A 25,062-nucleotide genomic window follows, 5' to 3' on the forward strand; every position below is an offset into this window, starting at 1 on the left:
GCCACATGTTACAAAAACAATATTTCTCTTTGCCAGAACTGTAACTCTTCCCTCAAACAAATGAACAAAAGTGTTCATGTGCAAACCAATGTTTCAACCGTGAGAACCATGTCCACACACTACACCAGTTATCTTCCTCTGCAATGTTCTGGCTTCTAATCACACACCACTCACACACACACTAAACAGACCTCTCGTTCAACACTCCACCTCCACTCAGTCATCATCTGGCCAGTCCACTGTCGACTGGCCTTCCTCAGGGAGCTGCTTGTTATTATGAGTGTCCACGATCTTGTGTGACCTCAGTGCCATCACTAGATAAACCCCAGCAGACAAAAGGCCCAGTGAGATGACCCCCAATGAGCCCATTGTGCCGCCTGGAGCGACACTGTATCTGGTGGGAGCCAGAAGGGCGCAACACAGACAAACCAAGTGTTCTGTGGCGATCAGCAAAGCAGCCCCCTCCAAGAACAGCAGAGGAATGAATCCATTCTATACTCAAACTGCGTTTCTTGACTTTGCTCGATTTAATATAACTGGAGTTGTGACATAACACACATTTATCCTAACATAATGAAATACAGTAAAACAGAAATTATGAAAGTAAACAACCAGGTATTTTTTGTCCCTGTACTTTTTAGATAATAATAATAGTATACTTAACTGACAGACCAAGCATCAATAAATATAGACAATAGACATATCATAGTATATTTTTGCTCTCTCTCTACACACCTACACACACACACACACACACACACACACACACACCTTTGCTACGTGAGGTCTAGTGGGAGGGGTTGGAGTTTAGAGGGTGTCTAGAGTGTGATGAACATGCTGAACGAGTTATTAAAACTCATTAGCAGAGCTGGCATGGGCTGTGCAGACAGCCTGGGGCTGTTTTCTGAGCCGCAGTCATTTTCCCAACACATCAGGAGGTGTGAGCTGTCAAGCGGCCTGGCCCCCTCCTCGCCTCCGACGTGCCTGTAGGAACGGCCTCCGCTCCGCCTCCACCGGGCCGGTCCCCCCAAAGCAGGCCCGCACTCACAGGCCATCCATCACTGCCACCGTCACTGGGGATACGAGACTGTGACAGATCAGCGCTTACACACATTATGTGGCTGTGCTTCTGTGCTTGAACAGTGAGACAGACAGCTGATTATTGTGTGCCATCATCATTGGCATTACAACACTCTGATTTATAGAGAGAGGGGCGGGGGAGTGGGTGAAGGTCTTAGATGTCATACACGCGTCCCTGATGAACCAGCATACACAAGGCAAAGGAGATTTGGTGGTATTACATTGGTGTTGTTTGTACATATTTTCATGCAGCGGTTCACAAGTTGGCTGAGGTAATAGCCAAATTACTGTTCCTTGTGGAGCCAATTTGGCTCACAATTATCATATTTTCTTTGTACTAAGAGGGAATATTCTACAATTACATTAGAGAGCAGGGAAAATGGCCTATAAAATCATAATAAATCATTCTTACAAGTCATTTCTCAGAAACACAAATCTCCTTACACTTTCATACATTAATATTTTAAATTCTTCTTATTAGAATCTTTCCTTTTTCAACTAAATCATCTTTAAGTGCTTGCACTAGCAACTTAGTTCAGCTTTTGACCAAATGCAGATCCACAAGTATAATAGACTTTTCTTTATCAAACAAACGAGCCATTTGTTGACTCTTTACAGGACTTGTCCATGGGTCACTCAGTGCACATCCTCCAAGTGTCTTGTGAGAATGTTGTTTACAGTTTTTTTTTCAAATGCTTACACACTAAATCTTTGCTTGTCACACAATTTTCTAATCATGTCTTCCAAACATCATAACCCCACACCAAATCTGCAAAACCAATCTAATTCTCAGTGTTTGACTCAGTTTTCAATTGACTAAAACACATTTTGCAAAACACCACACACAATTTTCTACTTAACACACAAAAATCGAACAGGAAGTAACTTGATTTCATTTTTCAAACACAACCCATCAAAATGCCACACTAAATCACCAGTGCTTCACTCTCTCTCTTCACATGTGTAAACACTCATTACTTTACGGAACACCATCCAGTCATTGCCTTAGTATAGGCCTATAAATAGATATTCTATATGTAGGTATGGACCCTTTCAATCTGGCCCTAGAGGATTTCAGAACCAATGCAGATACTTTGAAAGGAATGTTCTACAAAAAGTCGACTTTATGTACAGTAAAACTTGTCTTTTTTACTATATTTATGTGTCTTTTTTGTGTTTTTGTGTCATTTTTCTATAGACCTATGAATACATACACCCCCCCCCCCCACACACACACATACAGACAAACACACACACACACACACACACACACACACACACACACACACACACACACACACACACACACACACACACTTTTCTTTGGAAAAATGTAATCATTCAAAGTAATTTGATAGTAGTCAGTCATTTCCATAGGCAAAATCAGCTTTTTCAGAACTCCATGTACATCTGGTGGTCATTGCCTCATCTGGTGGTCTATTTTGCTTTGCTTTGTTCTTGTTGGCTGTAAAATACTGTATTCACAACAGCAAATTATTTGGAAAAAAACACTATTTTTTGGTTTCAATATTGCTTGCATTTTTACTGTGTATTTCAACTTCTCTCTGTAGATACCATAACTTTCATTATTGTATGGAAATACATAAAGCCTATGAAAGACAGAAGAGCGGTTTTGAGCAACAGTGTGTACATGATGTATCCAAAATGTCATATTATGACAAAAGTGTATGTAATGTGAGGCGAATGTTTGATTTAAAGATGTGTTTATGACATTTTGAATGTTGTGTGTCATTTTGCTGGAGATTTGAGGCATTTTGCATTTTGTGTGAGCAATTGTTGGTTTTGTGTGTGGAGTTTTGAAAAATAGACACAGAGTTTTGAAAACGTGTGTAAACAGTTGTAAAAAACTGTAATAGAATTCCCTGGAACTTCTGCGCCCTCTGGTGGTCAGAGTGCACACACACTTCAGAACAGATAAATACACATTACACTCTTGCACCACTCTACTACTCCTTACTGTCTTTCAAAGAAGACAGATACATTACACATGGGCAGGACTGAAACATAAAATAACGTTTAGCTATTTCCAGCTTTTCAACCATTTATGCATATTTTATGGAAATGAATATCTCATCGACCTCCTTTTTGTGACATGATGAACTTCTTTGTGTTATGTTCTGGCAGAAATATGATTATGTAACATTTAGGGACAAATATACATAAAAGAACACCAAAACTAGATGCCAAAATAGCAAATATCTCCACAGCTACAGTAAACTTCCCTGGAGAGCTGACATAAGCAGGAATAAAAGTGATCCAGACAGCACAGAATATCAGCATACTGAATGTGATAAATTTGGCTTCATTAAAGTTATCAGGTAGTTTACGAGCCAGAAAAGCCAGAATGAAACAAAAAGCAGCGAGGCAGCCAATGTAGCCCAGCACACAGCAGAACAGCGCCACCGAGCCCATGTGACACTCCAGGATGATCCTGTCTCGGTACAGCCACGTGTTCCTGATGGGGTACGGCGGTGCTCTGGCCAGCCACACGGCACAGAGGACCACCTGCAGCGAGGAGCAGAGGAGCACGCTCAGACGCTGCTGCGGACGCCGGAACCAGCGGGCCGAATTGTCACCGGGCAGCGTGGCCCGGAAGGCCATGAGCACCACGAGGGTCTTGCAGAGCAGGCAGGAGAGGCAGAGCGCGAAGCTCAGGCCGAAGGAGGTCCGGCGCAGCGGGCAGGCCCAGGGCGAGGGTCGGCCGAGGAAGGTGAGCGCGCACAGGAAGCACAGGCCCAACGAGAGCAGCAGCAGGAAGCTCAGCTCCGAGTTGTTGGCGCGGACGATGGGCGTATTGTGGTGGCGCAGGAAGACGGCCGCCACCGCCAGCGTGAACGCGGCGCCCAGGATGGCCGTGGCTGCCAGAGCCATGCCGAAGGCCTCGGTGTAGGACAGGAACTCAATCTGCTTGTGCACGCAGGCGTCTCTCAGGGCGTTGGACCAGAAGTCAGCAGGACAGGGAGTGCATTCAGGCTGGTCTATAGAGTCAAAGGGTCTTACTTTACGTGAACAATGATAAACACTGAATGAAATGAAAAACTGAATGAAAAACACTGAAATGAGACTAATATAGGCTTACAAGTCACTAAATTATTATTTTCAAAAATTATTCACGTCTCATTTATAAAAAAGAAACGATTCATGACAGAGACTGTGTGTGTGTGTGTGTGTGTGTGCATGCACATGTGTGTATGTCTTTGCTCAGGCAAGGAGGAATTGTCCTGTTGCTTGAGTGATTTCTGTCCTTACCTGTTTCATTTGTTATGGTGCCCTCTGCACACGGAACACAGTCATAACAGCACACAGGGAGGCCTTCCCTCGTGGCCTTTCTGAAGCCATGTTGACAACTGGCAGAGCAAACGGACTTGGGGACCTATGCATAATAACACCAGACATTTTAAGTGTTGCATGAAAGAAGAACAAAGGAGAGGTAATATAGCACATTAATAACATTACATTTCAAAACACAGAACACTGTTCATGAAGCAAACTGTTCATACAGCACGATGTGTGAATGACACGTCGTCCTGCTGCTGCTCACCTCTCTGGTTCCCCCATACCAGATGATGCCGTCGGAGTTCAGCAGCAGCTGCTGTGTGGGAGGCAGACTAGAGTCAAATCTGCCGACGGTCACATACTCCACAGGCCCACCAGGGGAGCCTGTCTGCCAGTTCACAATGTCATACGCACCCGCAGGGTCTCCGTTCTCATCAAAATGCACCGTGTCACCAAAGAGGTTTGTGTAGTTCACCGTACGCAAGTACTGAACCACCTGGGGGGAAATAATGGCAAATAATGCCATAAGGAATACAGAACAGAACACATACAGTAAATATGCAACTTGATACATGCAGGAAACAAACAGGTAAAACACATTCCTGCATTAAGAGTAGCTTTACAGTCTTAGAGCAGAATCCATTATGCTTAATAAGGCAATTAACACACACTTATAGTAAAATCACAAACATAATCATCATGAATAACACATATTTGCATAGCACATAAAAGTCCAGTTGTACATCTCCCACCTGCCATGGATGGAGACTATGGATTGAGATGGATGAGTTGTGGTCAGTCAGTAAGTTGTGCAGAGCATGTGCCACAGCATACACGGCCTTGTGCATATTATACGTGACTCTGAGCTGAGACACGTCATTGTAAATGCTGTCTGTGTCTTGTACACTCTCCCTGCCCGTGCAGGTCTTAGTGTAAGGCACGGGGTCAGCCATAGAGGCAGCGGGAAGTGTGGTGTTGAAGGAGCACTGGAACTGTGTTTCCCAGAATTCCCGGACAAACGGGTTGTAGGGACTGCCCAGAGGTCTGAGGTTCTGCAGGAAATGCTTCAGGCCCGGGATCTCTGCCCGGCGGATGGCAAAGCCGATGGTGCCGCTGAGAGAGGGGTAGTTCTCCCGGGTGGAGATGAGAGTGGACGTGACCCAGGCCTCGCTGGCCACCCACTGCTTTCCCGTCACATTCTGGGACACCATCTCCTTCACTACAGGCTCAATGTCCTCCTCGATGGCAAAGGCCACCACCACTTGAGCTGTGGAGTCCCGGATGATTCCCACAATCTCCTGCAGCTGCTGTCGGGAGGGGAGCTTAGGGATGGTGATGCGGTACGCCACACACACGCCCAGACGAGTTACTTCGGCCGTGAACATATCGATGCCCATGCGCCCGTAGTCATCGTCTGCCCCCATGGTTCCCACCCAGGTCCAGCCGAAGTGCTTGACCAAATAGGCAAGGGCCCTCGCCTGGTTCACATCACTTGGGATGGTCCGGAAAAAGTATGGAAACTGGCTTTTGTCACTCAGGCAAGCACAGGATGCAAAGTAACTCACCTAAAGAAAAGAGGATGAATAAAGATTGAGAGAGATTGAAACAAGGACAGAGAAAGAGACAAACAAACAAATAGCAAGAGAGAGAGTGTGAGACAGAGAGAGAGAGAGTGTGAGACAGAGAGAGAGAGAGAGAGAGAGAGAGAGAGCAAGTTACGGTTAAAAAATCACACCCTATTTGAGGCAATTTCTGCATAAGTAATAGTATCATTTTGCATGGACACAAAAATATCACACATATTTGTGTTTGTCTCTCACCAATGGAACCTTGAAGAGATTGAGCAGCCTGGAGATGGCCATAGACAGAGAGGATCCAGAATCTCCCACTATGAGAGGGACACTGGGAGACACACACACCCCTGTTCCGTTCCTCTTGAGGGGCTGTGAGATTACCGACAGAGCTGTCCTCAGAGAGAACATCTCCACTCCACATGTGTCATACAGCCTGTAGCCCAGTGTAATGTTGGGCAGCAAGGCGGGATTCCTATTGATCTCATCAATGAAGTACACCATGGCCTGGGACCAGCGGAACACCCGCAGATTAAACCTGCCAGAAAGACATTCGTCATTTCATAATTTCATGCACAACAACAACAAATGCAGAGTGACAGAAATGGAATAAACGAGAAGAGAAAGGTTGAGAGAGGGAACAAGACAACAAATCATTACAACAGTATTACGAGATGATGGATTAACTAAAAAATGTGCTCTCGGAGCGTATGAGCACTGTTTACCCCCGGCATCGCCTCTTGCTAGGTTTTTTGGAGAAGGTCAGTTCTTGTTCAACTCCTTTGGAGTGAATGGGGAACATCCCGGCCAGGACAACGTGCCCATCCTTGTGCACCACGGTGGAGTCGAGGTCCTTCCAACGCTGGCATCCCCCACTGGCTGCTCTCAGGTTGGGGCAGAGGAGGCTGAGGAGCAGGACAGCAGGGGGGAGCAAAGCCATCTCCATACAGGGCCTCTGGACCTCCAGACTGCCCCCTGCTCTGAACACTGGCCCCTCTTCAGTGAGCCTTTATTGGTGGGAATTAATGAGGTTCTCATCTTCAGGGAAATGAAATGGGGGAGAAGGAAGAGGCATCATGCATACAGACATGCGCAGATCCCCTCACGCACACAAGTGCATAGTTTACACTGACACATACGTAGGCTGTCAACATACACATTTACTCGCAAACATGTGGTACTCACATAGCATACACACACACACACGAACATAAACACGTGTCACAAACTCACAATATTTAGTATTTCCGTATACAGCAGGGCCTTTCTGGATAAACATTTTTCTCTTTATAAAAAAGAAAAGAAAATGGAGATGATTTACATATTGAAAGAGGTTTTGTTGAGATAACGATGTTGATCCAGAATAAATGTCAACTTGTACAAGCAACATTGTTGTGTTGTGACCATTGTGATCATTTTGGCAAGAAGTTGGTTCATCTATCGCCAGTTGCTGAGCTATCAAGACTGGCATTCATATTTGTGCATTTTCTGCTCATTAAATTCAAAACAACAGCTATGTTTTCAGAATATTGGCTGCAGCTGTCTTCAATTCATGTTCATTATCCCACATTGTGCCTCTGTTCTCAGGGTAAATACAATACCTCTAGGTGATGAGGAGGGTGTGCTGAAGTATGCAGTTTCACGTGTGTGTTTAGGAGTGAGCCATTGAGAGGTCCAATCATGACTGAGTGCAGGGTTTCATTAAGTGACATTAGCTTCAAGTTTGGCACGTGTCCCTGTGGCCGGTCTGTTTTCCATCACGTTCCCTTGCGCATGAGGGGACCATGGGCAGCTTGTGTCTCTCCCTGCCCTGACTGGTGAAGACAACGACAAATAATGAGCCCTGGCTAATCAGTCACAGCTGGTCATGTGTATGACTTGGAACAAGAGGGGAGGCCAATGGAACAATTGGGGGGGGGTTGATGTTTGCATGCTGACAGGCTACACAGAATAGGGAATTCATTAATCAGAGCCAGCTGGGCATTTTTCACAGATCATAAGACTGTACACCTCCAAGAAGGCACACATCTGCAGGTGAAAATCCCTTCAAACCATACCAAACTTATGAAAACACATATGTGGATAGATATGCTAGTTAATTTGAAATGGATGTCCTGCATATGGTGGATGTGAGTGGGCTATGCTGCCATGCTGATACATTAGGAGTAGACTGGAAACATGTTGAGCTTTGTTGAATTAGTAAAAATCGGCTGTGCAATAGCAGAGCTTTGTGGACAAAAGGCAAAAATGCATGAGCACCACTTGTGAGAAACTGCTGTACTCATGATGTACTGGTGTACTCAAGTGAACATTCATTTAACATTCTACTGGTAATCATTTAATAACCAATCATTAATCATTGTTCAGTTTAATACAACATACAAACATTTATTACATATATTTTTTTATATATTTACATTGTATGCTTAAACTGTGACATCTTAGTATCTTTTGTCCTCTATTGTCCTATGTAGTCTTAGCCATCATGTGCTTTCTAGTGTTCTTCTCTGGTTTCAGCAAAATGATGTAGCACTTGGGGAAAAACAGGCAAGCCAGGAGGCTGTAGCTGGAGGCGAGGATAGCGAAGACTTCTGTGGCGGTGGTGTACTTCCCTGGAGAGCTGACATAGGCCGGGACAAAGGCCACCCACACGGCGAAGAATATCACCATGCTGAAGGTGATGAGCTTGGCCTCGTTGAAAGTGCCCGGCAGCTTCCGGGCCAGGAAGGCCAGCAGGAGGCAGAAGCTGGCCAGCAGTCCAATGTAACTCAGCACCAGCGAGAAGGCCAGCGCCGAGCCCTCGTCACACAGCAGGATGAGCCGCAGGCTTTCCCGGTTCGAGAGCGTCCTTGGCGTCGGAGGCGCTACCGCCAGCCAGACCCCACAGATGACCACCTGCACCGTGGCCCCGGCAAAGATCATGACCCTCTGCTGGACGGGGCCGAACCACCTCATCACCATGCTGCCGGGCAGCGTGGCTCTGAAGGCCATGAGGACCACCACCGTCTTGCTGAGGATGGAGGAGATGCAGAGGGAGAAGGCGATTCCAAAGGCCGTGTGGCGCAGCATGCAGGTCCAGGCGGTGGGCTCTCCGATGAAGGGCAGGGCGCAGAGGAAACAGAGGCCCAGAGAGACCAGGATGAGGAAGCTGAGCTCGGAGTTGTTGGCTTTGACAATGGGAGTGCCGCGGTTGCAGGCAAAAATCAGGATGACTGTGAGAGTGCAGCAGAAGCCTACGAGTGCTACTACCATCAGAGTGATGCCCATAGTGTCAGTGTATGATAGGAACTCCACCTGCTTGGGGACACAGGTGTCTCTCCTGGCATTGGACCAGAACCCAGGCAAACACTGTTCGCACTCTATGGCATCTAAGACAAAACAAGTGACAGGACAAAATGTAATTGACAATCAATATATTATATATTATATATTATATATAATTCATGCATCTTAAAAGGTATGGACTATGTAAAGTAATTTCAACACATTCACCATGTACAACAGAATACTGTACATTTACAGCACTGTTTCAGCTATTTAACATGTGCTCAGAAAGAATCCAGGGTTTTTTGAGGTGCTAGTTCTGTACATGTTTGTCTATCATTTACAGTTCCAAAACAGGATACACAGTCTGTCACCTGAATAAAGTGTCTGCAGCAGTGTGTCACTCACCTGTCTGATTGCTAATCTCCCCAGCTGCACACAAAATACAGTCAAAACAGCACACAGGGAAATTGGGTTTGATGGCTTTCCTAGTGCCTGGGGGACAGCCTTTACTGCACACCGAGAGAGGGACCTGGGGAGCAGAAAGGGGACACGCTACACCAGTGAAAGAGTCGGTCAGACCCTCCATCACTAATGCACATGGCTATACAGAATGAAAACGGAATGCTGTACACAATAACAAAAAAAACTTTGAATGAAACAGAATCAAAAACAGTGAATTATATGGGAGAACACTGAAACACATGCGAGACTCACGTCTTTGGTCTTCCCTGTCCAGAGTATGGCTTCTTCATCAATCTCTAGTTTGTTCTGTGTGGTTTCATCAAATTTCCCCACTGTGACATATTCCACCTCTCCATCTGCATTCAGCTGCCAGTTGATCAAATCATACATCGCCACTGGGTCACCATTCTCATCAAATTTCATTTCCTCACCAAAGTCATTAATGAACTCCACCTGTTTCAGGTACTCCAGGAGCTAACAGAGAAAATAAGGGAAGGTGGCAGAGCAAATGGATGAGAGGAAGAGGGGTCACAAGTGGGAGGGGGGGGCACTCAAAAAAGAAGCAATTTACAGAGAATGGTGATCTAACCTGCCATGGCTGTATTGTGGACATGTTAGGACATGCCCCTTCATGAAGAAGCCCTTTGCCTGGCACGCATTTGGCCATGGTTTCCAGGGCATGAGCGATAGTATACACTGCTTTATAGACATTATAAGAGATTCTGAGTTGAGTAACATCAACATAAATGTTTTCTGTCCTTGCAAGCTCTTCCAAGCCTGTGCATGGTGGTTTATCAGGTGTGTCTATGTCATCTCCATGATGTAGTGAACACCCAAATAGGTTTTCCCAGAATATTGGAAAAAATGGGTCCTGGGGGTCAAATGAGGGGTTCAAACGTAACAGAAAGGACTTGAGTCCAGGGATATCAGCCTTCCGAATGGCAAAGCCCATGGAGCCCTGCAAGATGGAGTGGAACTGTGGGGTAGAGAGCACGGCAGCGGTGATCCAGGCCTCACTGGCCAACCACTGGATGCCCGTCAGGTTCTGCCTCAGAGCCTCCCTGAGGAGCGCTCCAGCATCTTGCTCAACGGCGAACAGCAGCACCACTTGAGTACCAGATGTTCGGATCCGCTCCACGATGTGGGCCATCTGGGTCTTGGCGTGGTTCTTAGGAATTATCTCATGGAGGGCCACACAAGCTCCAAGTTTCTTCACCTCGTCAGAAAATATCTGGGCACCCCCTCGCCCATAGGCATCGTCGCCAGCAACTACTCCAACCCACGTCCAGCCAAAGTGCTTCACCAACTGAGCCAGGGCATCTACTTGGAAAACATCGCTCGGCATGGTTCTCAAGAAAGCAGGGAACTCAACTTTGTTACTCAGACAGGCACAGCTGGAGAAATAGCTTACCTGTGGAGAGAACAGAAATGAGAGGGAGATGAGACAAGACGAGACAGTAAGAGAAAAGAGAGAGAGAGAGAAAAAAACATGCAAAATAGGCATAGATCACCACTGAAGATGTGTTGTTGAATTCAACAAAGATTTCATACCTGTGGAACATGAAAAACCCCAAGGAATCTGGCCACTACCAGAGAGAGCGTGGACCCACCATCCCCAATCACCACAGGCACTGTTCCCCTGCACTGTGTGCCCACGCTCCCCTCCCCCGGATGGCCCCTCGTCACAGCCATGGCTGTGCGCAGGGCTTGGAAAGGGGTGCTGCAGGAGTCATATATCTGGTATCCTAGCGTGGTGTTTGGCAAAAGATTTGGATTTTTGTTGATCTCCTCTATTGCAAATATCATAGTCTGCATCCATCTAAATGTCCTGAAGTTAAACCTGAAATGAACCATGCAGACAGCAGAAATTATGAAGCATTACGAGCATTACAAGCACAAGCATTACGAGCCTAGACAATGACATATCTGTTCTGAAACACCTTTGACACACCCCATGTTTTACATAACAAAACATTCTTTTAACATTTTAGAACACAGCTTCATATAAGTGTTTTACACAGGTGAACTTTACACTGAACAGAACAGTTACAAATATGAAGAAGATTTTTTTGTTGGATTCCACCAACCCAGAGCACTGAGCTGGAGCTGGTGGTGAGGTGAATGACGGCACTGACTCCAGCACCGTGTCGTGCAGAGAGAAGAGACCCCCCAGGACCACGGCTCCCTCCTTCACCAGCACCGCTAGCTCTGAGGGGTTTCCGATGGGACGGCACTCCTGCGTTTGCTGGGGCTGCAGAGACACATGTGACCATAGGAGCCCACCGATGATTACCAGCCTAGCACACGCGAACACATCGTACAGCATTCTCTTTGATGCACAAAGAAAAATCACAAATTATGCAGCATCTTACAATGCATTCGATTGGCCCTGCTAACAAAGACACAGACACATACACACTACAACACACATGTCCAGGCTTACTAAAATCTATCTGATGCTATTGATCGCCACCTTTATAGGACTGTTACCGCTCTGCTTGACATCCTTATAGAGACCCAATCCTGTCTCAAGGGACCTGACCCAATGGAAAGACCTGTCGAATGTTTGCAATAATATTATGAATCGTCGCCCCCTGGATTCTGAAGATAATCAGTTCCGACAGTAGCTGCTCTACCTGTACATCTCTCTCTTCTGCCTGAATACATATTCTGAAAAGCAACAGCCAACTGTTGTAAACACCAGCTGTCTCCTGTATCCTCGCTGAACACTCAACAAGTTCAGAGTTTGAACATTTAAATGACACTGTGATATAGGGCTGAACCCTTTAGAGGAAATATCTAACAGCAATTTCTCTGACAGATATTGCAACTGCAATTTGATTTGCGATATCATTTTTTGAAAGTAAAGCTTCAGTTCAATATTCATTACATAAGATATATAATAACATCATTCCTTGACTCTGAAATAGTTGTTTATTTACTCTTGTGTTATTGGGAAAGACCAGCATTGCTTCTGCCTTTTTTGTGGTACATTCATTATATTGCTGCCTGTGGTACTTTTTCAAATTGCTACATGTGTGTTGTGCTTCCTCAGGAGGAGGGAACTGCTTGACAATAGGTTTTGCATAGAAGCTTTGAGTGTCTGTTCTTATATAATTTATGGTAAACCCTAAAGACAAATAATCATAGTCACAAGCTGTGCAATTAATTGCTGCCTTCGCAATTTGCTAATTACATTAGTTGAAACTGCGATTTTGATTAAAAGAATGAATTTATGACTCATTAGGGCTCTGATGATTAGCAATGATGCTGTTTCGGGTACTTTATTATTTTAAATGCTGCAGGCTTTGTGAGACAGGCAGATGGAGGAAATATAAGAAGGAGAGGAATTAAACTGTTTTGTTGCCGTAGGCAATGCATCCCACATTTCCTATCTAATTCTATCAAGAGACTCCCCCTAAAGACTTGTAAGTGAGCCTGATGATGGGTTCCCGTAGGATTCCACACTACAGAGAGCATTCTCAACACTGGAAATCACAGTATCATAGCACAACTGTCTTTACATCTTGGCTCAAGAGACTGCCTTATGTCTGCCTTATTTATGAGACAAAAAGGAAAAAGTAAATATTATTGAACATTTGACATCAGATTAAAAACCCATAGACTGTAAAATAGACTGATGAGCTAAACACCTAAAGTCAGCCCAGGCTTTCTCATTGCATTCCATTCCTGCAATGCAAACAACTGTGAAGGTCTACATTTCAGACCTCTGACTAGGAAAAGTGCAAAGGAACACCAGTCGGAGTTCCTACTTACAAAGTTAGGGCATATCGATTTACTCTAACTTCACTGCGATGTATTCTGTCAGCATTCACAGTATTCTGACATTACACATCAATGTATACCTATTATGTGGTCTGTTACCCCATGTGATGTTTTCCCTCTTCTATTTTATTCATGCATGCCAGAAGTCTGGACTGCTGACTGTCCAATTGTATTTTTACAAATAAAACAAAAATCAGCTTACCTCAGTCAGCCACGTGCTTTGTTTACATCTGGCATCAAAGATCATCTGAAAAGGGCGATTCCAATCTTATGCTGAAAAAGTGGTAGTTGGTTCTGGGACTTAAACATCATAGGACATTTTTTTTAAATGGAATCCTATGGGGGAAGTAGCTAAAGTACCATGAACCAACTCTATTTTGAAAACCAGTCAAGTCCTTTTCAATTAGACAAGCAACCCTATTATCTTTGATATCTTTCCCACAGCTTAGCCAAATATCATGGCACCTTCTAAGAAAAAATATTGTTTTGTGAAACCACTGACAGTTCTTCTCCATGTAAGTGGTATAATTGTTTATGCTTAGCTCAGGTTAGCAAATGCTCAGTGTGAACAGAGAATTGATATGATCGGTTCAGAGTGGTAGAATGATCCAAGCTAAAACTAGTGCGATATGTCCGACTTCCCAGTTTTCTGCAACACTGCAATAATACCACTTTGTACTTAAAGAGGTGATAATGAGTAGTGTCAATGAATAAACTTGGCTTGGCTTCAACAGGCACATAGACATATGAATATCTATTGTTGGTACGGGTTAACAGTTAACCCATACCACCAATAGAGATTTATTGGTCCACCATGTTCAGTGGAAAGACTTTTGGATTTTTAGTTTTGGATTTAAGGGTGTATGATCTATGCTATGATGACCAAAATGGTTCTGTCACCTCTACAGTGCATGAAAATGCACTGTTCTGTTATCCGAAGTCTTCTTCTTCTTCTTCCCACCAAATTTCTGCATCTAATTCAGCTTCAACGGTTTAACGTAGAAACTCTGTTAAAACTTTGTAACGTAGGTCTTGAAAAGGACACTTGAGGAAAGTATTTTTCACTGATTTGCACCTGTATCAAGTGACAGCTGCTCAACTAGGCCCCTCACAGAGCCAAGAATGCAATCAACTGCACCTGTGCTCTCTCACTGACTGCAGCAATGGAACCTCTTCAATGGAACCTCTTCTCTGTGTCTCTCTCCATTGAACTAGATAGCTCACTTTTCTCTTCCCCACTTTCTTTCACTTCTTTTTCTTCAATTCATCCATTAAACTATCTGTCTATCAACATCCATTAAACTATCTACCTATGCACATATATTAATTCACTATTAAATAATTCAGCTATTTAAACTACTCAACTATTGAACTGTTCAGCCATTCCAAGTGTCAGTTGTCATCAACTATGACTCCCGCCAAATGTTTTCTCTGCCTAAAACTGTTTAAAAATAAAAGTCCTCACTACAATAATTCCCTATTAAATAATTTAACAATTTAAACTATCCAACTGTTTAACTGGTCAGCCATTCAAACTGTCAGTTGTCATCAACTATGACTCCCACCAACTGTTTCCTCTGCCCACAATTGTTTCAAAATAAAAGTCCTCACTACAATAATTCCCTATTAAATAATTTAACCATTTAAACTACTCAAATATTTAACTATTCAGCCATTGCAACTGTCAGCTGTCATCAACTATGACTCCCGCCAACTGTTTCCTCTGCCCACAACTGTTTCAAAATAAAAGTCCTTACTACAATAATTCTCTATTAAATAATTTAACCATTTAAACTACTCAACTATTTAACTATTCAGCCATTGCAACTGTCAGTTGTCATCAACTATGACTCCCATTTCCAGTGGCGCAAAAAGTGGGTATGCGCTATATGCGGGCGCCAAAGCGATGGTAAAAAAAATAAAATAATAATAATAATATATTTGGTATATTCTATATGTAGCTACTGTTGTACGTTTCTAAATCAATTCTGCATTTCCTCAATGTTAAATAACATTTTAGAGGACTAACAGGCTAGAGTAGGTGCCCTATCTCATAAGATTCTACATAGAAGAGGGAGTGGGGGCGCCGTGAACGCTGAGTGAGCAGGTACGAGTAGTGAGTTTTCGTCTATGGAAAAAGATGGATAAAGCAAAAAAGCTGTCGGGGGCTAAAAATAGAAAAAGAAAGGGAAAATGAGATGGCATGTCAAGGGATGCGACAGTAGTTAATTAAGTGGATGCTGAAAAGCAACAGGTAGGATTTAAAGTGTGACGTCTGTGCTTGGAGACACACGTTTCATGTTCACGTTATTCATGTTACCAGACTAACTAGCGTTTGCTAAGCATATGCCGATTGGAATAGCCTATTCCATTCAGATAGCTAGGTGGCTACCATGCTCATACTGCACTTTGAATGGCAAACTGCAAACAGAAATGTCACACTAGCAACAACTCATTACATGTTTCCATTTCTTAACAATGTAAACTCCTTGTAATAACTTAATATTGTGCTGTCAATGTGGCGCAAACAAAGGCTAAACCCCTCAAAAAATGGGTAGCTGCGCCCCTGCCCATTTCAACTGTCAGTTGTCATCAACTATGATCCTCTGCCCACAACTGTTTCCAAATAAAAGTTTGTTTTGCATTTTATGTTAATGTATGTTTTGCTTTTTCATGTACATGTAATTTCCTCGAAATTAAATTTTGTAGTTTATTTCCATCTTATGACACATAACAGATTTCTCCTGATTTTTATTATTTTCTGGTAGCGAAAAGATGGAAGCCTATTAGCCTATTTCCATATTCCCATCCACTTCAGACACAGGACATTTTTGCACTTTGACTTCCACGGGCAAAAATACTGTTCTCTCAATTTGTTGTCACAAAATGCGTGGAGGCTGCAATTGCGTCATCAGGGGGATGGGGAAGATTCTCTGTTGTCACTCAAAGGAAGAAGCCTCTCCTCATGCCACAATGATGTTATCTGCCTCCTTTCTGGGGCTGGAATTAAACAGTCTGTCGCCGTAACGGATTATGAATTTTAAAAATGTGCGTCAGAAGGTTCAAACCCTGGCAACGAGTGTCTTCACTTCTCTGCCAGAAATGATTGGGCATGATGGCCGCTGCATGTAGCCATGCCTATGGGCTTATTATGCATGAGGCCTTTTCAGATCTAGTATGCCAGACACAAATTACACCCATCCAGAGACAGATATCGCCAGGTGCTGGTTCCCCCCGATGCATGAAAACCCTTGCTATCTGGAGGAGTGACAACTTCCTCAGCAGGGGGCGCCGCTGGACGATGGATGCATCAACCACCCGGTGGGGTAAAATGGACAAAGTGAATGGACACTGGTCTCAAAAGCAGACCAGGTCACACATAAATGTGCTGGAGCTCTACGCTTGGGCCTCCCCTCGGAGTGGACACATTGGCACACTCATGGCAGGAGGCTCGCCTGTATGCATTCCCCCGAGTGAGGGAGGAGCAAAGATCTCTGATCCTGGTTGCCGCGAGGTGCCCTAATCAGCCATGGTTCTGTGCAATCTGTCAATGGGGACGCTGTGGGATCTCCCTCTGTGGCGGGACCTATTGACACAGATACGTGGTGCAGTGTGGCACCCCCAACCGGCACTGTGGAAACTGTCAGCTTGGCAGCTGAAAGGGACTTTTAGCGGCAGGCTTGTGTTATGTTGTGGTTGAAACCATCCATGTCATTTCGGCATTGGAGGTCCAGGTCACAATTGCTGGTTTCATGCTTTATAGCAGGGGTGAAATGGAACAGGACAGACCACTCCACTCTTTTTCTGCCCTGGGACATGTCGGTGGTGTTGCGTGAGCTGTCAGGGCCTCCCTTTGAGCCCCTTCAGTTTATAGACGTTAAAATTCTGTCTTAAAAATGGCTCTGGCATCTGCAGAGCATGTGGGTGAGATACACACCCTCTCAGTTCATCAGTCCTGTATGTGTTTTTCGGCTAGAGGGGTTGTGACCAGCTGTTTGTGTGTTATGGGGCCGCTTCAAAAGGCAAAGCCCTTTGCAAAGACAGGCTGGTGCACTGGATAGTGGAGGCTATAGCAATCACCTATCGGAACCAAGATAACCTCCAATGGATTTACAAGCACACTTAACTAGGGGTGTGTCACCACCATGGTCCTCCACAGGGGCCTTTCTGTGAGCGAGATCTGTAGAGCAGCTGGATCCATCCACACCTTTGTTGTGTGCACAAGCACCTTAGAGTATGTCACATATGGCAATGCACATTGCCCATACTGATATACAGCATAATGACAGATGTTTGCCCCCTCCCCTCCATGGCTCGGGGGTCATAATGACAGATGTTTGCCCCCTCCCCTCCATCGCACGGGGGTCGTTGGGCTGACATGCCGCTGATCCTTTGTTTATGACAGCAGGCGCGCCTGCAGGTGTACGTCCGTACGCACTGTGCGTACCATCACTCAACAACGAGAGAAAATGTACCTTGTGTGTGTGTATATTCACACCATATTGGCCCACCATACCTTTCCAACTATGCACAGTATTCCATTAGTTGCATGCCATCAGGCTATTTACAATTTTCTATTAAGTAAAGTTAGTGAACACTTATCAAAATGAACGCGCACACATGTTTGAGCAGGAGAGAATACGCACGCAGGCACGCATAGGCTACTTGTTTTCTTTTACTCGGCTTTCTATATGGTTATCAGCACACAATGTTGAGCTAATTCACTAACTCAATACTCATCATGTGATATCACAAGTTTAAACAACGAAAACAGAAAGGATGGAGGCAGCAAAGCTAGAGGAGCTATTCAAGATGGGCAAGAACAAGGTTGGCTAAGCAATTGGTGTGCTTGTCATAACGACTGCATTACAGCTGTTTAAAGCCAGACGTTACAGTAGCTATAACACAACTAAAGGTAGCTTTAGCCTGTATAGGGATGTATAAAGTTGCCCAAATGAATAGGTAATTGTAGACGTTGTATATATATATATATATAATTTCCCCATTAAGAAAATGTGCAGAGAAAAAACAACAGTGCCATTTAGCATAATCCATTTTACACAGTAAACATACTGTATACATCCTGGCCTAATCCATTACATTTATGCACATCTCTTTTGTGCCGATGTCACACATAAGGTGGCCTTTCATAGTTTATCATGTGGAATTTTATCATGTGATTTCTGATTGGAAATACAAAGCCATAGTGAGCATTGTTGTTTCTTCATAGAAAAATAGTCTTTCTATGACTCTATGGATAAAGATGTATGCCCGTTACTTAGAGAGGTCTGGTTTGTGTGTGAATGGACCACTCTGCTCTAGCAAAAGATCCTGGGCCCAGGGAATGCGCATGCATGAGCCAGTCAGACAATGAGTGTCTCGTGCATAAATGAAAGCATATAATGTGGTATAAAGGAGCGTTGAGTTGACCAACTGATGGTTGTGTTTAAAATATTAGTATTAAAATAAGCTCACAGATTGTGCTAATTACCGGTAGCTTTAGTTTTAGTTTAGGCTTGGTGTTTTGCCCGTCATTTAAAGGGACACCAGGCAAGCCTGATGCTTTTTCTCTACGAAACTCCCCCTCACTCGGTCTGAAGCTCTTTTCCTTTTCTTTGCGTCTTCTGTCAAGGGTTTTCGCTGCTTCTTCGCCGGCTCTGACACGTTTGCAACAATCTCCAGCGTTTTGTTAACCTGCCTCTGTGCTGTAAACTGATCCTGCTTCGGTCGGCGGGTAGGATACACCGAACTTGCAAGTGGGATATTCTTCGTACAGGCAGTAGGGGCGGGCGAGAGAGCCTTCATTCGCCCCGTAATGAGTCATCTAACCATATACCGACTTACGAAGATGATAAATTAACACGAAAACGTTGCCTGGTGTCCCTTTAGAAATCTGCTTAACTGAAATGAAAGTAGCCCAAAGCTGCACATGTCCAGTTTGAAACTTGCATGTTGTGGTCCTGTGTCTGATCAGACAAGCTATGTGAACCTCCATTGAGAACATTATCTGTATTGAACAATGTCATTCATGGCCAATGTGAAAGTCAGATATGTAAAATGATAATGGTCCATGTAATAATTTCAGTGCTATTGATTATCCATGACCCTTTTTTCATGAATAGATGTACAAACTCATCGTGGGGTCAACAAAAAGGCCAAGTTACTCAATCAAACAGTATATCAAAAGGCTGAGAATATAGTTTGCAAAGCACTTGCTTTCTGAATATATAACATTGTGAATATGAGTAGCATATGTACTGTATTGTTATTTATACTGTAATGATTTAATTTGAAATTAATATTTGATTACATTTATAATGAAGTTTATAGCAGAGTGTATTACAGTTATTCAATTTGTGAACATAGTTTTATGATGCAACATTTTGAGTGATTGCTGAATATGACGTTATTAGTTTAACAGACATCGAAATAATTAATTGACCCTTGAGATCAGGGCGCAGACATTTTTAATCATGTTTACAGCTATACAGTAGAGGATTGACAAAAGCCTACAAAGATTTTGCTATCCACAATTTAATTAAAACAGTTGTTTGTGCCCACCAGGATAAAATAACAAAGCAAGAGTAAACATGTGGTAACAGCTTTATTTTGATCCATTCTAGTCTCACAGGTCAAAGCAACTGTTGCTAACTGATAATACCAATTTAAAAAAGGTCTCAGGGGTTGAGCTAAGCTGTTTGTGAACTCAAGGAAATCAACATCTTACGAAAGTTTTCATTCAGCAATTAAAACCTGCCCCGAGGTGTAGTTTTAATGATGGAAAGAGAGGAAACACAAGCACACAGCCTTGACTGCGGCGGGGGTAGAGGCACCAGTGGGGGATGCTGGCCCAGGCCGCTCAATTCTTTCTTGTTTCCTCATGTCCTTAGAGATGTGGCAGGTGTGTTGGAAACAGCTAAACATGTACTGACAGGAAACAGTTTCCCAATCACATGATGAAAGGGGAGCCTAAGGTGTAGTGGAGGGGAGGACTCAGGTGTCTCCTGGTTGTAATTACTTGCATCATTGTCTTAATTTTGTATTTACAAAGTAGGAACATAATGTGCCCACCTTGTAATGAAAATGTCTGGGGAGGGAGTAAACAGAAATGTAGAAAGTACCTTAGATGTACTTAACTTAATACATTTTTAATAAAGTTAATATACACATATTTTCTGTTGGGCCTGTGTAACTTTTTCATGATCCAATACAAACTCAGCAAACATCGTAAATTATATTGCAATCATGATTTTACTGTCCTTCTCTCTCCAATAAAGACATTTTTTCATTATAATATTTGTGTTTTATCACATAACAGTTGAATGAGGCACATGGTACTCTCCATACAGAGGAGAATGAATATAACAAGATTATGATCGGGTCATTTTGCAATCATTTCCAAGTATAATCATTAATTGGCAATAGCATATGGGCCTCAGAAGTATCTTCATTTGTGGAGGCTACAGGTAAAGCTATAGTTTTATGATACATCAAATCTATGTTGTTGATGTATCTCTTCATATAATAGAAACATGTTTCACACCAAGTGTAATTAACTATTATTAGATAGATAGATAGATAGATAGACATATACTTTATTGATCCCTAGGGGAAATTCAAGGTCACAGTAGCATACAGACAACATACACACACACATTCACTAACAGCAGAAAAAGTAATTAAAAGTATATAATATAAAAAACACAACTAAGCAATAAGGACTGTAGAAGATAAAGAATATACTAATATACTAAAATACAAACTATACTAAATAAAACTTAATCTAAATCAATTCTAAAAAACAGGATTATACTTTTTAAAACATTATACTTGTTTATTTATTGTTAAGCAGCTCTCTATTATTCAAACAATAGTGCACTATTATTGTTCTCATGCAAAATTTGTATGTGGCATTCACAAAAGCAATTTGTTTGGAAATGAATCATTATATTACTCAGAATTAAACTTTTCCATTGTGGTGGTGTGACGATAATGGGCCTACATGGCTACATTGCAGTTATATATTTCATCAGCAGATGGTGCTGGAGACCAGCATTCTGACAGCTCTCAAAGACAAATCCCCTCCTGCATCTACAGGCCCTGCAGTCAACTTAATTCAGTTTCAAAGTATCTTACAGTCAGCTTGTCAACCATAGGGAATGATTCTGGTGCCATGATTAAACATATATTGTTTTATCTTGTAAAACAATTTCAAATTCCACAATATTGCATTATTCAGTAAAACATTTGATTATTAAGAAGTGTCAGCAATGATGCAAATGAACACATACTATTACTATACAATAAGACACAACAGCACAAAGAGATTTTGAGTGACTGCATAAGTTAATGGAAGAATTGAGAATTAATTAACACAATGTATTAAAGTTAGGAAGTTTAGGTTTGCCGTTAAGGTCATGCTCATGGTGTTAAATTAGGATATCGATTTTGTCTAGTGGATCAAATTAGCCTAGCTATACTTGCCCATCATTCAAATCAAGGCCTCTAGTCTCTTAAATGATCTTAGTGGGCTTTTTACTGATGATACCCAAGTGCTGTGCATTGTGTTGCAATTGTGTGTTTAGCATTCTTCATCATTGTTTTATTAACTTAAAGCTAAAGTTAAAGTTAAAGTTGACTGATATTTAGCAGACACTTTTATCCAAAGCAACATGGATGACGGGAATCAAACCCAGGTCGACCGATTATCAGTCGGCTACGTCACCGCTTCTCCACTATGCCCGCAAACTGTATTGATTGCTTGGTACTTAATTCAAGGAAACTTAATTGGTACTTAATTTAAATTAATTTAAGGGATTTAAATGCTAATCCATGCAATTGGCTGAACCGCTATCATTAAAAGTACAAGCAGATAGATAGATAGATAGATACTTTATTGATCTCCAAGGGGAAATTCAAAACCAGCATCCATGGTTTAACAAATGTTAGTTTATATTTGCCATTCATAATTTATTGATGTGAATATAAAACATCAGAAACTTGCTCAGATTAATAGAAATCTTTGAGGATACAGAACATAATGGCAAATATTCCATTGGGCCAAAAGCCCAGGTTGCCAAATTGCTACAGTATATTATGTCATATTGCACTAATGTGGGGTCAGCTAAGAAAGATATATTAAACATATTCAGAGATGACAGCACATTAAAGTTTTTTGCCCAATGAATAATAAGCCTGTTTAATACTGCTATTATGTCTTAACAGACTGAAGCACTGGTTTTAGCATCCAGATAATAACGTCCCTGTAATCATGAGCTCAATGCCACAGTCCACACTTATTTTGATATCTCAGGTTTTCCCATATTTGACCATAATGCCTGTCCAATAATAATAAAGCCAAAGACTTAGAACAAAACCTAAAAAAGCCTAGGACACATTCTGAAGGACAATTGGAAAATTCCCAAACACTGGTGGGAACATATGTTAGCCTACAGTGCGTGGCGGTTATGACCTTGACTCTGAGTAAGAATGCTTCTGAAGTCAGAGAGACTACTGGCCTGAGGCCTTTTGTGTCTGACCATGACAAAAACATTTTCACCTCATTTCTATGTAAAGTGCACACTGGTTTAGCATTACAAACATCCAGTGTTGAGTTGGGAGAAGGTTGAATATGAATTAAAATAAAGTACTCTAAAGGAATAATACGGTATAGAATGTTTTAAAGTTCAAAGTTCTATTTTCATGTCCATGTCTCATTTACATAATTTGAACAGGGGTCATGCTGGACAAGTAGGCCTGAGTTGCTGTTTACAGTGAAGTGAGACAAACAGGTGAGGGACTCTGTGGGGACCAAGCTAAGGGCTGCTCCTTGATAGGCAGAGTGCTTTGAGAGTTTCCCTAGGAGGCTTTGACTCTGCCACAAGCTGCCAGATGGGCTCAGACTAAGAGGCAGTCACCTGGATGAAATTTAGCCTTCAAAACATGTAAACACCTGGCTCTTTAATTAAACCTCACCTGGCAAGAAAATAAATTTAAATGACATCTATGGGGCATACAATAGCAACGCAGGTCCCAATCAAACCAAGCGTGAGAAATTAATTGTTTATTTTGAGTAACTGTCACAAGTAGTCTAACCTAATGTTTTTCCCAGAGCAAAGTGACAAACTAAGACAAAACAATTACAATAGGCTCACCAATTAAGTGATCTGAAAATACACACTGGTGAGACCAATTACTTTGGAAAAACACACAGCATGTCATCATTCTGATGACAATCTACGATGACAGAACATTGTGGTCAGATTTGTCGGACATGCTTTCAAACAAAGCATACATTACAAAAATGCCCTGTATGGACATGCCTGATGACCCACACCAACAGCACATGCATCCAAACAGAACATGCATACCGTAATATACTAACATACTAACAAAAAACACATGAATGCACACATAGACATAACCACACAAACTCTCTCTCTCTCACACACACACACACACACTCAACATAACAGTAAAAGTGAATGTAAAGATAGAATCATATGACACATTTGGCTTGGCCTTTACATAACCAGTCTAATGTCAATGGTCAGGTCAATGTCTGTGACCTTGCTTGTCAAGGGCTGCGTGACTATAGAGGGCACTGTCACTCTGCACACTTAATGTATCCAAAGATAACATCTCAGAGACTGATGGAAATTACCTTTTGGGTGGACACTAGCTTTATCCACAGTAACAGTATTTTTTTACAGTAACAGTATTTTAATTGCAATTAACAAATCATGATGGCAATTACTGTCAAAGCAATTGCTGGGTTAATCAAGACCAAATCCACATTGTACATAATTGCTCTTCAATTAAGAATGATCTGCAATTGATAATTTGTACTATGAGATGAGGAAAAATCCAAAGTGCTCAGGAATTGCAGAAAAAAATTGAAGGTGCTCTTGTAGGGAATACAAACGTCATCAGGCCTTCTTCAGGCTATATGTGCCGATATCTGTGACGGATACCCTGAAGAAGGCTATCTGTGCCAATATGTGTGGGTTGCTGCCCAGTTTATGTTTTTAAATGTGACATAGCCAAAATGTAAAATAAAGGCTTTTTATACATTTTTGGATACGAAGAGTGCCTTGGATTTCCTCCTTTTTCAAATGATAATTTGTACTGTTGAAAGAGGCAGGTCACCATGTTCATTGGGAATGGTAAATGGTCTTTACCTCTTGGTTTTTTAAAAATGAGGTTACAAGTAATCCACAGGGCTATATGAAATAAAAAATTTAAATCTAATCTTTGTAAAATCAGAAAATATGATAGATATGAGTTGTAAAGGAGTTATCTATAGAGTGTAATAATGCACACCATTTTCATAGCAGGAGTATGCCTAAATGATTAAACTGTCACATCTTGATAACATGATTTATGTGCATATTTATATAATTGCTTCTCAAGTTTTCAATAACTTCAGGTAGTCACATATTTATATAGATACAGTTGTTCTACTACTACAATTACTATTAATATTAATACTATGTTTATGTCCAAAGTGAATATTTATTATTATTATTATAATTGTATTATTATTATTATTATAATTATTATACAACAATAATAATAATAATAATAATAATAATAATAA

The 25,062-nt window shown here is 42.2% G+C and overlaps 2 protein-coding genes across 2 annotated transcripts; both read right to left on the reverse strand.

Annotated features, from left to right (window-relative positions):
- Window positions 1-3,171: 3,171 nt before the first annotated feature.
- olfcw1 (olfactory receptor C family, w1) lies at window positions 3,172-6,750 on the reverse strand. The gene is made up of 6 exons (XM_076281964.1): window positions 6,674-6,750; window positions 6,198-6,486; window positions 5,130-5,942; window positions 4,643-4,873; window positions 4,351-4,474; window positions 3,172-4,079 (listed from the first exon to the last, which is right to left on the reverse strand). The coding sequence occupies exons 1-6, from the start codon at window positions 6,748-6,750 to the stop codon at window positions 3,172-3,174; spliced, it is 2,442 nt and encodes an 813-aa protein (XP_076138079.1).
- A 1,664-nt stretch (window positions 6,751-8,414) lies between these two features.
- On the reverse strand, window positions 8,415-12,182 carry LOC143122249 (extracellular calcium-sensing receptor-like). Its single transcript, XM_076283108.1, has 7 exons — window positions 12,168-12,182; window positions 11,765-11,928; window positions 11,229-11,517; window positions 10,267-11,088; window positions 9,930-10,151; window positions 9,621-9,744; window positions 8,415-9,316 (listed from the first exon to the last, which is right to left on the reverse strand). Exons 1-7 carry the CDS (start codon window positions 12,180-12,182, stop codon window positions 8,415-8,417), a joined length of 2,538 nt encoding a protein of 845 aa, XP_076139223.1.
- Between the last annotated feature and the right edge of the window lie 12,880 nt (window positions 12,183-25,062).

This window comes from Alosa pseudoharengus, unplaced genomic scaffold (genome assembly GCF_046254945.1).
Source record: "Alosa pseudoharengus isolate Yale_2024_CS ecotype anadromous, Long Island Sound unplaced genomic scaffold, YU_APseudo_1.1 YU_APseudo_1.1_scf_13, whole genome shotgun sequence".
Classification (NCBI taxonomy): domain Eukaryota; kingdom Metazoa; phylum Chordata; class Actinopteri; order Clupeiformes; family Clupeidae; genus Alosa; species Alosa pseudoharengus.